This window comes from Larimichthys crocea, chromosome XXIII (assembly GCF_000972845.2).
Source record: "Larimichthys crocea isolate SSNF chromosome XXIII, L_crocea_2.0, whole genome shotgun sequence".
In the NCBI taxonomy this organism is placed as follows: Eukaryota; Metazoa; Chordata; class Actinopteri; family Sciaenidae; genus Larimichthys; species Larimichthys crocea.
Window position 1 is genome coordinate 8,847,944 of NC_040033.1, and position 13,706 is coordinate 8,861,649.

The window sequence follows — 13,706 nt, forward strand, 5'->3', positions numbered from 1 at the left end:
AAGAGAGAGAGGCTCATACCTTTGCTGTTTTGGTAACTTAACTCGGGTATACAATCTCACAGCAAAAATCTGTTCATTACCATGAAATCCTGACAATATAATTAAGGGGCTCTGATTTCATTACGACACACCTTGTACCTTGTGTGTATGTTTGTGTGGGCAAACATGTTTTTTTCTCCCATGTTCTTCATCGTGATCTTTATGGCGCAGAAGTGCCATTAATGTGGCTTTTATTCCCAGAAAGATGCTGCTGTTTCAGAATTCAGTGACCACTTCTCTCTGTCTTTCTGTCCTCCCTCCCTCTTTTCTCCGTTTCTGCCTGCAGCCAGCCATCGAACTAAAAATCAATAGGCCATAAAGAGAATGGAGAAGCCTCTTATTTACATCAGTCTGAATGGAGAGCTGGTTTGTCTCTCCTCGTATCCTCTTTATACACTCCGCGCGAGAAGCATTCAGTTTGCCTCCAATAACACACTTGACAGGCTGTCCAGATAAGAAGTCAAACTCTCCTAAAATGCTGAGGCTGTGAGTTTAATGCGTAGCCACTACCTCTGGGGTAACTAGATGAAAATATGAGTTTTGAGGTAGACATTTACAAACTGTGTGTGTGCATGTGTGTGGAGCATGTGAATGCTCACATGTCGATGCAGGGCAAAGAGCAGGAGTGATTCATAAGGCCACAGGGGGGCCCCAGAGACAGGACATAAGTAGGAAAAATCCATGATGACACAGAATGTTCATGCATAATCCCATCTCACTGAAAGCTGTGAATCGACCCTTTTGTTTTTTATAACGTGTTTGTTTCCTCGCATTATGTGAAATGTAAGAGTAAACATTTTCTACTTCAGCATCTGTTACAATAATCCTCTTATGGGTCCATGTTAAGAAGGGGGTTCTACTTATTTCCAGGGACAGGAGCTCACCAAAATGATGTGACATGACTTTGTTCCTTAAAGCAGTTTGCTTTTTCAGTTCAGTCACTTTTAAGAGGATTCTGCGTCTGTACATAACCAGTGTTTCTCCTGCATGTTTAAGCCTGTTAACTACAGATTCCAGATGTTTATCGTCACTGTGAATTATTTATTTTTGGATACATTTCATCTCATAAAAAGAAATCAACTTTCAAACAAGCTTCAAACAGATAAAACTGTCATTTGCAATGTATTTTTTCAGAATTCACCATATTGTTTCATGGTGCTGCAGTTGCTTGAAAGCACTGTCCTGCAAACTCTCATTACTGATGTGTAGATTTCAAGTGAAACTTACACATCCATATTTCCTCATATTTGCTGTTGTGTTTGTTCATCTTTCTCTTGGCATAATGTCTCAAAATTGATTTTTTGAAGTAAAGTTTGATATTTGTGATGTGATTAGTTTATCGTGTGTGTCCGGATTCAAATATGTGTCCAATAAGTCTTCTTGAAGTATTTGTTAAGCTTATGCGATGGAATTTTTACTCTTCTTTCATGAGCTACTTACTCCCATCATGTTACCATCTATCATGTGTATTTCCATGTTGATGAAGATCCAGATAGAAACTAAACATTTCCAAACATTTCTCTTGTTAGAATAACACATTTGGCTGATCTTGCAGCCTTGGCGGAGACATGCACTCACCAAATGCTTCTGGATTTGAATTTTCAACAACATAACTTGTCAGTTTAATGCTTTTTGGCTGCCGATGATCAATTTTTGGAGTCAAATCTTTAGCAGCTGATTTACCACGATGAATAAATGGAGGAAATCAAACTTGAACACTTTCTTAATTCTTTGAGTATATGTACCAAATAATAATAAAAAATCAGTATGATACTCAAGAGAAATTGGAACAGAGCCATCTTTAAAACTTCAAGCCACATTGTTCTGTTTAATTAGTGCGCAGGTGAGTTGACACTCCTGCAGACTCACCTTGATCAATCTTGTTCTTGTTTAGACAGCTGATGATAATGGCGGAGACGGCGCTTCTTCTGACTGGGTCAGCGTCTCCTCTGACCAGTTCAATGAGTGTGACTGTGACTTTGCAACAGATAATGTGACATGTTGAGTGGCTTTCCCCAGGAAGCAGCTGAGTATTAGGACTAATTGGGCCCAACTGTCTGTGAGTCCCCTCATCTTATAGACTTCTTTTCTGCCTTTAAGTCACTTTTCTTCACCCGGGAGTCAGGAGCAGTCAACAGCTAGAGCTACGGAGGAGAGTAAAAGAATTCATACTGGAAAGAAAAGGCACAGTTTGTCGTTGTTGACCAATTTAAAATACAGTATGTGTTCCAGATAGAGATTCAGATTCAGATGTTCATTTCATGAGTCTGTGAACTACTAAAAAGTCTCTGATGAAATATTGATTGCTTGCTAGGGTGAGAAATTGTTATTCTCAGGAACATTCGAGTTTTACTGTAGCCCCAGTGCAAGATTTGCCTCAGTGATACACTTCTCTAGGTAAAATCTACTACGTCATTCTCGATAGATTTGGTATTTCTCTTCCGATCATGGAGGATAACAGGAAAGCCAGAAGGGGGAGAGTTGCAACCTGGTCTCAGACCTGTTGTCCTGCACATATTAGGCACCCAAACTGTACTGGTCCTCACATGCACAATGCGATTATTGTTTAATGAATGTAGATTTCTGTAGAACTTGTGTGCCTTCAGTAACTGATTCAGTGGCTGATATTGAGTAAATGTTACAGTCAGTAATGACTCATGATATGGTTGGGAGGGAGCACTGAGATGGAATGTAGAAAAAGAAACAACCAACCCCCGAGGGCTTGGAAAACATACTCAACCTTAATCCTCAGCAGAGAGGTACACAGCTCACCCATCCCCCCCAATAGCTTCCCAAATCCCCCCCAACCCATCGTCCACCACAAGCACTCTATAAACTTGGCCTTTGTGTTTATTCTGCTGTACAGAGAGCCATTCACTGGGTAGCCGAAGTTGTTATAATCAATATTTTTATATGGATTAAATGACTCATAGTCATGAATCCACTTGAGTCTCGAGGTTTACAACTTTACTTTTGGTTTAGCCTCAGCGCTCTCATCAGTGTTGTTTCCTACTGCAGCAGGCAGCTGAAAAAAATTCAGATAAACCACCTGCCCGGCACCAAACACACAACACAGCAATATTTAACTTATATTTGTGGCAGATACATGCTAATGTTGCAACATATTTGGTGGGCTAGTTTATGCAGCCCCCAAGTGGCCAAAAAGTTAATGCAGATTTCATGTTGAACCTGATATAACTGATTTTTTTGTTAAACTTGTACATCAAGTAATCACTGTTGTTGTCTAGTTTCTGTTACTATGTTCACTAGAAAACTGTTGTTTGGTGCTTGGCAGGTAGTGTAAAGTCAGCTTTTTCTGATGGAAATATCTGCTACTGAAAACAACACTATGAGAGTGTTAAGGGTAACCAAACAATGAGGTGAAAGACACTATAAAGCTCCATAAAACTGAGGGAAATTGTAGAGTCAGGTGATAATTATGTGACCTATCGTCAGTATAAAAATATTGGTTATAGAAGCTTTAAACTATCCCATTTATTGAGTCTGTTGCATTTCTCTGAGCTTGTGAGCACTCCTGTGTACATTCAATTATATATTTTGGAGATCTGTAGGCAGATTCTGCAAAAACAGCACATATACTGTACAGTGAGCCTAACCAACACTGGCTTCAGCTCACTTTGTGGGGAGGGAGTCATTTGTAACCTATGCACCCAGTTTAATAATAACCCTCAGACAGAAAAGTCAGTTAATTAGAGAAATACCACAGAGGCACTCAGACAACTCTTGCTGAGCCCACCAGTGTTCTTACCCAACAGCCCCTCCTTTACACACTTATGAGCCATAAGCAGCTATACCAGAACTTGTGGGATTTTCTGCCCCATCGTATTTCCACAGAAATACGCCCATCCCAACCTACTGTTCCACAACTAAAACTTCAATCCCCAACTGCCTACTCCCTCACTCAAAATGTGAAACAGTAGTTGGGTCTTTGGCATTTTGAAGCCAGAGTTAGCTGCTCAAACAGCTCTGGGTGGCAGTTTAGTCATTCAGGTCTTTATTGTCAAAGCCAATTTCAACTCCTTAGATAATCATCTTCACAAGTTTTTTTTTTTTAAGTTAAAATATTTGTGGTTGGTTGTTTTCCACTTCAAGTTTGAAATGCAAATTGATGCCATGCCTGGATAGTGTGTCAACGTCGGGGTTTGTTATTTGATATGTGGACGTACTTTATGATCTATCATATTGCACAAAATCACAGGCTTAATTAGGAAACTCAAATTATATCCATCCCTAAATGCTATGTTATTTAAAGCCTTTGAACCAAGTTCCCGCCGTTTGCCTACAGTTAGAACTGGCTAAAAGCCTGGGCGGCATCCAATCCACACAGAGGGCTTTCATTTACTTCCAGCATGTACACACACACACACACACATACAAATGGCCATAAATAGCCATATAACCAAAAGAGAGTTCGCTCACTGAAACCTATATGCAGTCTGTGTTTTTTCATGGTCAACCTTTTTTAGGTTTGACGTAATCCTTCGTAGTACGATGCTGTAAACATAGTAGAACTCAGCCAAGCGGATGACGCACGAATATATATTTCTAGGGATCCTTCTAATATTTAATCTTATGGAAATGTCTCTATCTTCTGTACTTTTTCTCTCTTTTAAATCCATCAGACATGCAGCAGCTCCCATGAGGTTCTTAGCCCTCTGATTTTGTCAGCGTACTATTTATTGGGAAAGTATGTAGGTCAATCTGCTCTGCTTTTTTATCTAACGCCATACAGATATGTAGCAGTATGATTAATATTTCATATCTATACGATCGGTGATGGCTGTCATCATGTTCCGAGGGCTTAGTAGTCTAAAAGGCAATCATCAGGGTGGGGGTGTGGAGGACAGAGTATGCAGGAATGTTGGGGGAAAATCTTCTGCACACATCTGAGTGTATTTTGTGCCCTCTAAATCGCTGTGTAAACGCCTGACATGTACATCAGTGTGTAATCATGCCGTGCAGCTTGAGCCACATGTAAAACAAAAACTGGCTTTTCTATACTAAGACTTTTAAGTGGGATGTTTTATGATATCTGAGTGACACAGTGCCCGTTCAGAGAGAGAAAGCATCCAGCCCCTGTGGATTGTTGCTCTTTTCTAATGTGTTGCCTGGACACGGTTGATCCTTTTTCTCGCTCTAATCTGTTTTCTGGTGTTTAGTCAGTGCGCACGCAACAACGTCCCTGTGCGTTATATCACATGTTCATTTCGCATGCTGTGGCATATAACACAAGTCACAGACTCAGCGCTCAGAGTAGGGTGTCCTGTCTGCAGAGATAATGAATTAGACAAGTTTATAGGATTATGGTTTACTTTCCAGGGTCAGCCTGTGTCAGCAAAATGTGCTTTTACAGACAGAAACAGACTGGTTCTCACTTTCTTTTAAAAATGTCCATAAAATCTTTCTTTAACGGTTCAAAGTTGTTGTTTTTGCACTTTCTGCCCTGCAAACAGTGATTCATACTTTATTGTGCTTGTCTGGCAATGATCACTTTGTGCTGTGGAGGAATTTTCTGTGGGTCAGACAATTGTTCAAAGCACTTTGTCAACCGAGAAGAAAGTCTTTTGCTTCATGAGGTTTTTTTCTGGGGGGGTGAGAACTTGATTAGTTTTTTCATCAGGACAGAGGGTAAGAGGAAGAGAAGTGTCTGAGTGCTCTGATCTTCTCTTCCTTGCTGTTTCTCTCCAACATCTATATTTTTTTCTTGTCACAGACGATGCCTTCAGTGCAGGAGATCAGAACAGCTCCACTGTGTGTCTCTTGTATACACACACACACATGGTGTAACGCTCCCCTCCTTCGCCCTCCTTTAATTCTCTGTAAATTCCACCAGTGAGTGAAGAGCTTGGTGTGTTGTGTTGTGCATGTGAGTTGTGCGTGCATTCCTTCCTCTGGTAGCCTGAACATCTCATCATATGTGAGGAGTACGAGCTCTGAGACGGACAGAGAGAGAAGATAAAGAAGGAGGAAAAAAATGGAAAATAGGAGGATGTGAAGTGATTGTACCAGAGTGTGGCTCTGAGTGGTCAGCTGATGGCGTGAAGCGCTGCACACACATCTGGAACAGCTTGAGCAGCTGCACCTGAAGAGAAGGGCTCCTCCGCAAAGCCTCTGTCGACACTTTTTCTTTCTCCCTCGTGCCCTTTCTTCTTTCCTTTTTTTTTTTTCTCTCTCGCTGTCTCTAAATCTTTCTCTCTCTCTCTGGTCTCTGCCTGCTGGGGCGCTGGAATGATTACCCGCTGAGCATCAGCAGAGAAGAGCGAGTGGATCGGAGCGAAAGAGAAGAGGAGAGGAGAGACGAGGCACAAGAGGACAGTAACACGGGGAAGAATTATGAGGCAAGAGGTAGGAGAAGTTGATTATGAGTGCAAGTGAGGAAGAGAGGGCGCACAAGAAATTTGCAAAAAAGGAGAGAGGGATGGAGGAGAGAGTGTGAAAGACGGGAAAAGAGAAGCGGAGAGGGGATTAAAAAACTGGAATGCGCTGACACTGGAGACATGAGTTTCTGTTTGCATTTGGCACAGCCTGTCACTCCACAGGTTTATCCACACATACACCAATTTACCAGCACACACACACACACACACACTCACACTATTTGCTTTGGAGGATGATCCCAGGAGGCCCTGCTAGAAGAGAACACCTTCCAAGGAGCTATTAACCCCCCACCCCTCACCCTCAGCTCGCCTCCCACCTAACTTCCCAAAAGTGCCCTCCCTCCCTCTGGCCCCCTCAGCCTACCTGCACCAGTCACAACACGCTGGAGCTGGAGAGTCACAGTCACACTCACTGAGAGTTGAGAAATCCTGGATTGCCCACGGGACACAGCTGCAGTCATACTGGCTGAGAAAGACTGAGGAGCTGTACTGATCCACTGACCTGCGGGATGTCTAAAGCCTCCAGGCTGGCCCGCCCCCCCTCAGTAGGGGCCGGATCCAAGATGCCCTCCCCCAGGAAGGAATGCCCTGGCACGGCTGGTCGAGCCCGGGTGCTGAGTGTGGGGGAAAAGCTGATGAGGGCAGGTAGTGATGGTATCCTGAGCAGACAGAAGTCTTTAACAGCCGCTGTGCCCCAGGACAAAGCACAGAGGGAGACCCAGATTGAGACTCAGGCTCCCAGCCAGAGTCCAGGTGAGAAGGGCCAAAATATGGAGATGGTCCCTCCCAAGAGCAGGATCAGCCCACCAAAAGCCTCAAGTCAAGGCTCTGTGCAGAGTAAGTAATACACCAAACTTCATAATCTGAGTGTAAACTTGTCTCTAATGGTCCTTTGGTTTAGATCTTTTCACATGAGAAAACTTAACTTTTTTAATGCATAAACTGATTTCAATCTATAAATCAGGTGTCGCATTTTAGTCCTTAACTGGCTGGTGTGATGTGTGTCATCCTCCTCCTCATCAGTCATCATTTGTCGGTCAGTTCAGCATGTAGGAGATTAGGCTTTTTCTGCTTGTCCCCTGTTATGCTAGTTCATTGTGTTTTGTATCGTATGGATTAGGTCTTCTTGGGTTTTCTGAGATTCCCCTCCTGCCCTGTGGCGAAGGATGGGATTATCATCTCATGCATCTAACAGACATGGAGACCAAAAATAGCACCAGGTTAAAAAAATACAAGGGTCTGCTGCCAGGGTGACCATACACAGCAGACAGGTAATGCAGTGGCAGTAATTTAGTTTTCTGTCTTGTAGGTATTCTGACAAGAATGCACACTTGCTCTGATTAGCCAGATTAATGCCTTGCTCGTTGATGTTGCAATGAATTGCGGTAACACCTGGTTACATTTCTGCTGCATAACCTTGGTTTATTTGGTCTCATTGAAATGAATGAGGAGGCTTAAATATTTGACGCAGTTCTATTGTCGTTGCGAACTTGATGGAAGAAAGAGGAATAACTGCTTATGGGATCTCTGTCGCCATCCCACTGCCACGGTCTCTGTGGGGTGCAGATTAAGAAATGGGGGTTGAGGAAAGTGGTCTTATCATTCCCATTTGGCTTTCCAGATTCCCAACACTGCAGGGCACCAGCTTTCATGGTTTTGTCAGGTCACAGTTATCTTACGTTCTCAAAGGTAACTTGACCAAGATTGTTTTGAGGATTAATTTGTGTTAAGAGTCTGATTGACAGACTAGACATTCCCCCCCTGTCCATTGAAATGTTTCTTGTCAGTCACTCTTGAATCACGCTTGACTGTTCAGCTTGTACTCAAAGACAGCAGTTCAGGAACTCTAAGAGGGGGTTTAAGTGTGTAGATAGGGGTGATTCAAGTAAGAGACTGACAGAAGGAGGTCAGGAATGTGAGCAGGGTATGCTGGGAAATCAACAGGTCTTGAGCTGTGTCTGTGTGTGAATTCCTCTCTGCACTAAAGACAGGTTATGGGTTATAAGAGGGCAGGTTTGCACTGGAAACCAGATGTTCTCGTCGGTGCGGCTTCCAGTCTCTTCTTTACACAAATAAAATGACCCTTTCTGCAGAGCTGATTCACTTCTCAAGGTTAAGGGTCAGTGTGCCTTCAGTTCATTTGGTCCTAGATGTGCAAATGTACAAACTTTCATTCAAGGTGTAATCTGCAATTGAACCTAAAAATGTTAACATACCTCTTTGTTTGGTCACATGGAAAGCAATCCAACAGTCTTCATTTCTACATCTTTCTTGTTTTGTCTTTTCCCATGTCCTCCCTCACTCATCGTTTTTCTTTTACCCACTTTCTTGTGTTTCTTTGTCTTTCTTCTCTCTAACATTCTCTCCACTTTTGTTTCTCATTGCGTCTTTCTCTTCTTTCGTTCCCTTTTTCCTGTCGCTTTTTGACAGCGGATGAATCAGTTATTGAAAGATGCCACCTCCGCCCACACATACATCCGCATAAATTCACAAAAGACCATCAAATAGAATAAATGAACTGTGTGTATTCTCCGCATTTCACTTCTGTCCTGGTGTGTTTTCAGTGAGTTTAAAGACACCAAGAACTCAGTACAGTTCTTACAGTTACGGACAGTAACTTTGAAGTTCCACACTGAAAAGGCAGTGCTCCAACAGTCCAGTCTCTCTAGAAACCAGCTATACAGTCGGCTGGTTCCACAACTCTTTGATATATAACACTTTATTTTTACATGCCATGCAAGGTCTTCACTTTGGGGAACTGCTGTTGGCTCCACAGAACAATGTGCTGCTTAAGTGTCTGGATTTTATATAGGTCCTATCCAGTTATGGCTACAAACAAGGCTGGTTAATGTGGGGGGTTCAGGCCGTGCCAGGTCTCCATCTCCCCAGCTAATGCCAGTTACAGGGCATGACGACAGCTAAAGCATAGACCCACAGGGTCACACAGAGCTGATGCACAGTACGCTGGCAGACGATAAGTCCGTGTGACAGGTGACATTTCCACTGTGTGAAAGCTTCAGAGCTGACTGCTGCTTGCCAAAGGGCCCAATTTCAGTCTTAAAGTGGCAGCTTCCCCCGAAAAACAGAATCCGTTTGACATTTTCTGTCCAGAGAGGGTATAATATGAGTTTCAAGTACAGGTTCAAATTCTTTTGATACTGTGTGACATTGCAGCAAACCACTGTTAGGCAACATTTTGGCTTTTTCTCTCAGGTATTTCTAATCCTGGATGTATATATCAATATGCATACCTATGCACACAAGGTTTTATGATCTACCCTCCATGGCAAAAGCAAATAGACACTCAAACATTACACCCATATGTGATTTTTGAACATATCACTCTAAAACCATAACAGCCTCCATCCTTCTGAGAGAGCTTTCAACAAGATTTGAAATTGGTCCCATTCAGCAACAAGAGCATTAGAGAGACCGGGCACCGGTGTTGGCCGATAAGGCCTCACTTGCAAAATTCTTTCCAAAGGTGTTGGATGGGGTTGAGCTCAGGACTCTCTCCAGTAAAGTCAGTTTCTTCCACAGCAAACTCTGAAGACAATTTCTTTATGGACCTTGCTTTGTGCACAGGTCCCAAAGGTCATATGTCCAAATGCAATGCAAACCTGTGTCCTAACCACTGTGGGGTATTATGAGACGATGGTCAAACAGTGTAACATGGTACAGTGCTTTTCAAACCAACAGGGGTCCTTGAATGTGTTGTAGTAGGTGTCCCCCCTTTTATACTTAACAGGGGAGAAATTAATGTTTTCCTTGGTTGTCATTTATAGTCATCCTCATTTGATCAGTGATTGACAATGAAAAATGATGTTATTCTTAAACCTAAAAAATAAAAGGTTTGTGGGTCTGTCAGGAGTCCTTGACATGAAAAAGGAACCCCTAACATAGCATAAGAACAAAAGTAAGCAAACTCACATGTCAGCAACACAGCAATATCCTCCTAAATTTGGCGAACATGAGCCACCATAAGCCACTGGTCATAGCAACCCCTGAGTGTACTGAATGGAATGGTTTTGTTTCTAAGAAGACGAATGTGCTATGTCTTCTCTAAAGGTTACATAGGATGACTAATGCTTTTTTATCATTAAAGAACCAGATGTAAACATAAGCACAGACTGTTGTACAAAACTAGCTGGGCAAGGCTACCCAGTTGATTTAAACATCTGGAAAGGTTAGAGACTTGACCTCTCTTTCACTCTCCTATTAATCTTTGCTATCGCTAAAACTCCCAGACTCTTACTTTCTCTTTGTGTCTAGATCAACTTGAAAGTATTTCACCTCTTGTGCAACCATATGTGTCCTTTGATCCCCTGCCCCATCATGCAAGGATTTGTTTTCAAGATGCTCTTGAGATAAAGTCACTCCTCAGTTTTTTTTTTGGATGACCTCATCTTCTGGTGATTGAGAAGGTGAGTCAATAAAAGAAACAGAACAGTGTGGTTAGGGAGTGGGGTAGCTTTATAAACTTCGTCTGCAGTTTCCTTACTCATCTAGACACAGCAACAAGCCCTTGTGTTATGTTGTTTCTTGCCTGATCAATTTTGCAAGACTTGTTACTACTGTACATCAGTATGTGCAGAGTTGCTTTAGCTTGTTTCCAAGTGTCAGGGGTTATTAAGATGTTTTAGCGTTTGCCCCGGGTATATTAATGTACATGTGTTCTTCTGCTCGTTGACAGCAGCGTATTGATGTGAATCATCGGCTAGAGACTTGTTACATGCTCCTACATGCTCACTGTATGGTTGTGTTGTTAGTCTGAGTAATGTGTATCTGTGACTTGCTTCCTTTTGGGGAAAAAAGTAGAAAAAACAGCTTAGTGTAATGGGAATGAGTTTGAGGATTGGGATGTGATCACCCATTTCTTTGACATTGAAGCCAAGAATTTGGATTACATTAATTGCAGGCTCTCGTGACTTTTTAAACCCCCAGTTGTCTCTCTGGAGTTTTTCTTCTTTGACAACTATCAGGGTTATTAAGATTACAATATACTCCACATCAATTGGCCCACTAAAATGGATATGTAGCTCTGATTCTTCAGAAATCCATTTAAATTACCATTTTATGTACATATCTGTTACAGGATTGGATCATTCAGGTTTCTGACACTGTGCACGGTCTTGAAAATGCTTTTTTGCTCTGCCAAAAGGGAATTTGAGAGATTGGGTTCCTTTGTACCATTCAGTTATTGAGCTGACATATTGAGGTCTGTAAGTATGGGGTTGATTTTAAGCAAACCACCCCCACTCTGACTCTGAATCGAGAAATCACAAACTTTTCACTGGTATAGGTTGATATGACTTTCATACATTCATACTTTTCATACAACATCAGATGTTTGTTTTGTTTGTTAAGGTTTCTTAAAAAGTTTCCAAAGAACTTTTCCTCCAAAGGCCAAAAGGTAAGAAGTGATGTATTCTCAGCTGTGGAAGACAACTCACCTTTGTCTTTAGTTTGTCAATAAGTACTCGATGACTAGAGAGAAGTCCAGTGAGTCATGAGACGCATGGGAGTAGGTGAGTTAATGGTGTGTTCATGGACCTGGGGTCTGTGTTCAGAAAATGAGTGGATGTGACTCATCCCTCAAACAGAAACAGACAATAATCGGGCCACTGAGCAAGAAGAAAGAGCTTTGGTTATGTGATTACTCATGAGTGTGTATTGTAAATCCCCTTGTTAGGTCTCACGTCTGTTTTTCTTTCGGGGTCTGGCTTGGGGCAATGTTGCTTCTTCCTGAGTCCGGAGGCTGTGTGAGAGACAGCCGTGGAGATTGGTTTTCTTTCCATGACAGATTAATGATAAAACAAAAGCCTTAATCTCTTTAATGCCCGCCCTAACTTTGTGTCCCAAGGTTTTCACTTGTTGAAGACAAACTGATTACCATCTTTTGCATATTTTACTTTCCAGTGTGGCCTGTTAGTTTGGCTTGATTACACACCAGTCTTCAAAGCTAATACTGCAAATGTGGCATGAAATTCTTTCAAACCAGACATCTCACTACTAGATTGTTTTTTCAATTTAATGTAATGTGTGTTTGTGTGTACGTGTGTGTGTGTCTAGCCCAAAGCATAAATGTGGTTAATTCACCCAACTGAGGGCTGTAAGCGGATGCAAGGCCTCCCTCAGGGTTTCCTCTCAAAGAGTCGACAGAGAAATCAATATCTCCACCTCCCCTCTTACACCCTGTTGACCTCCAGGCAAACGTGATGTGATATGTGTGTGTGTGTGTGTGTGTGTGTGTGTGTGTGTGTGTGTGTGTTTGTTGGTCTGGTCTGTCCGTCTGTGTGGGCATGAGTAAGTGCACACACACATTTCTGTATGCACAAACTTCTAAATATTCACACACTTTTATCTCTGTAGTTCAGACTATACAAATTGAGTCTCCAGCTGTGTTTAGGCCTATTTCTTTCACATGGACGTGTTGGTTCAGGGGACTTTCATTTATACGTTTCATTAATATTACATTAATTTTTAGTGTTGCTGGCGATACTCATCTGTGATCATCTGTGAGAGGAGGATTATTTGGATATTTGAATATTTGGATTAGGTCATTAAAATAATGTTGTGTCCATGTAAAATACAGATTAGATTAGAAGAGATTTTCTGCCAGAATTCATGGTTAAAGTGAAATTAAAGGAATCATTTTTGGGAAATCACTAATTTACGGCCTTTCAGTGAGTAGATGAGAAGATGTATGTGTCTGTGCTCAATATGGAGCTGAAGCCAAAAGTCAATCAGTGTAGCTTGCATAAAGGTTGAAAGCTGGTGGAAAAATAGGTCTGCTAACACTAAAGCTCACATTGTATCTCATTTGTGTTATGTGTACACAAATGAACTAAACTCAAAAACAAACCAACATGATGAACCGTTTCTTATGACGACAAGGCCATGGAGTTAAAGCTACAAGTCAGTTAGTTTAGGTTAAGATAAAGCAGGGGAGAAACACCAAGCTCGTTCAAAAATACACCTATAAAGTTTGGTTATTAACATCTTCAATGTTGTTTGTTTAATAAACTAAAATGTAAAAACAGCAAGTTCTGGTTTTACATTAGTTATGTGACTTCCATGTAACTTTGCGTTTTTCTTTCTACATTTTGGTTATGGAAAACATTTTGATAGATGGATTTTTAAACTCTTGACAGAGCTAGGCTAGCTCTTTTCCCCTGCTTGCACTCTTTAAGCAAAGCCTCCTGGCTCTAGCTCCATATTTATCGTACAGACATGAGAATGATATTAATCTTCCCATCTAACTCTTGG

The 13,706-nt window shown here is 41.7% G+C and overlaps 1 protein-coding gene across 18 annotated transcripts in view; it reads left to right on the forward strand.

Annotated features, from left to right (window-relative positions):
- The first annotated feature begins 6,274 nt into the window (after positions 1-6,274).
- kiaa1217 (KIAA1217 ortholog) overlaps positions 6,275-13,706 on the forward strand; it is an 82,474-nt gene continuing 75,042 nt past the window's right edge. For 7 of the 18 annotated variants that reach the window (XM_019274704.2, XM_019274707.2, XM_027274023.1 and 4 more), the window contains exon 1: positions 6,278-7,274. In XM_019274704.2, coding sequence (XP_019130249.2) covers positions 6,947-7,274 — 328 coding nt within the window. In that variant the 5' untranslated portion in view covers positions 6,278-6,946. Of the gene's footprint in view, positions 7,275-13,706 lie in introns of all 18 variants that reach the window. The other 11 variants (XM_019274708.2, XM_019274713.2, XM_019274705.2 and 8 more) reach the window with 5 other exon arrangements.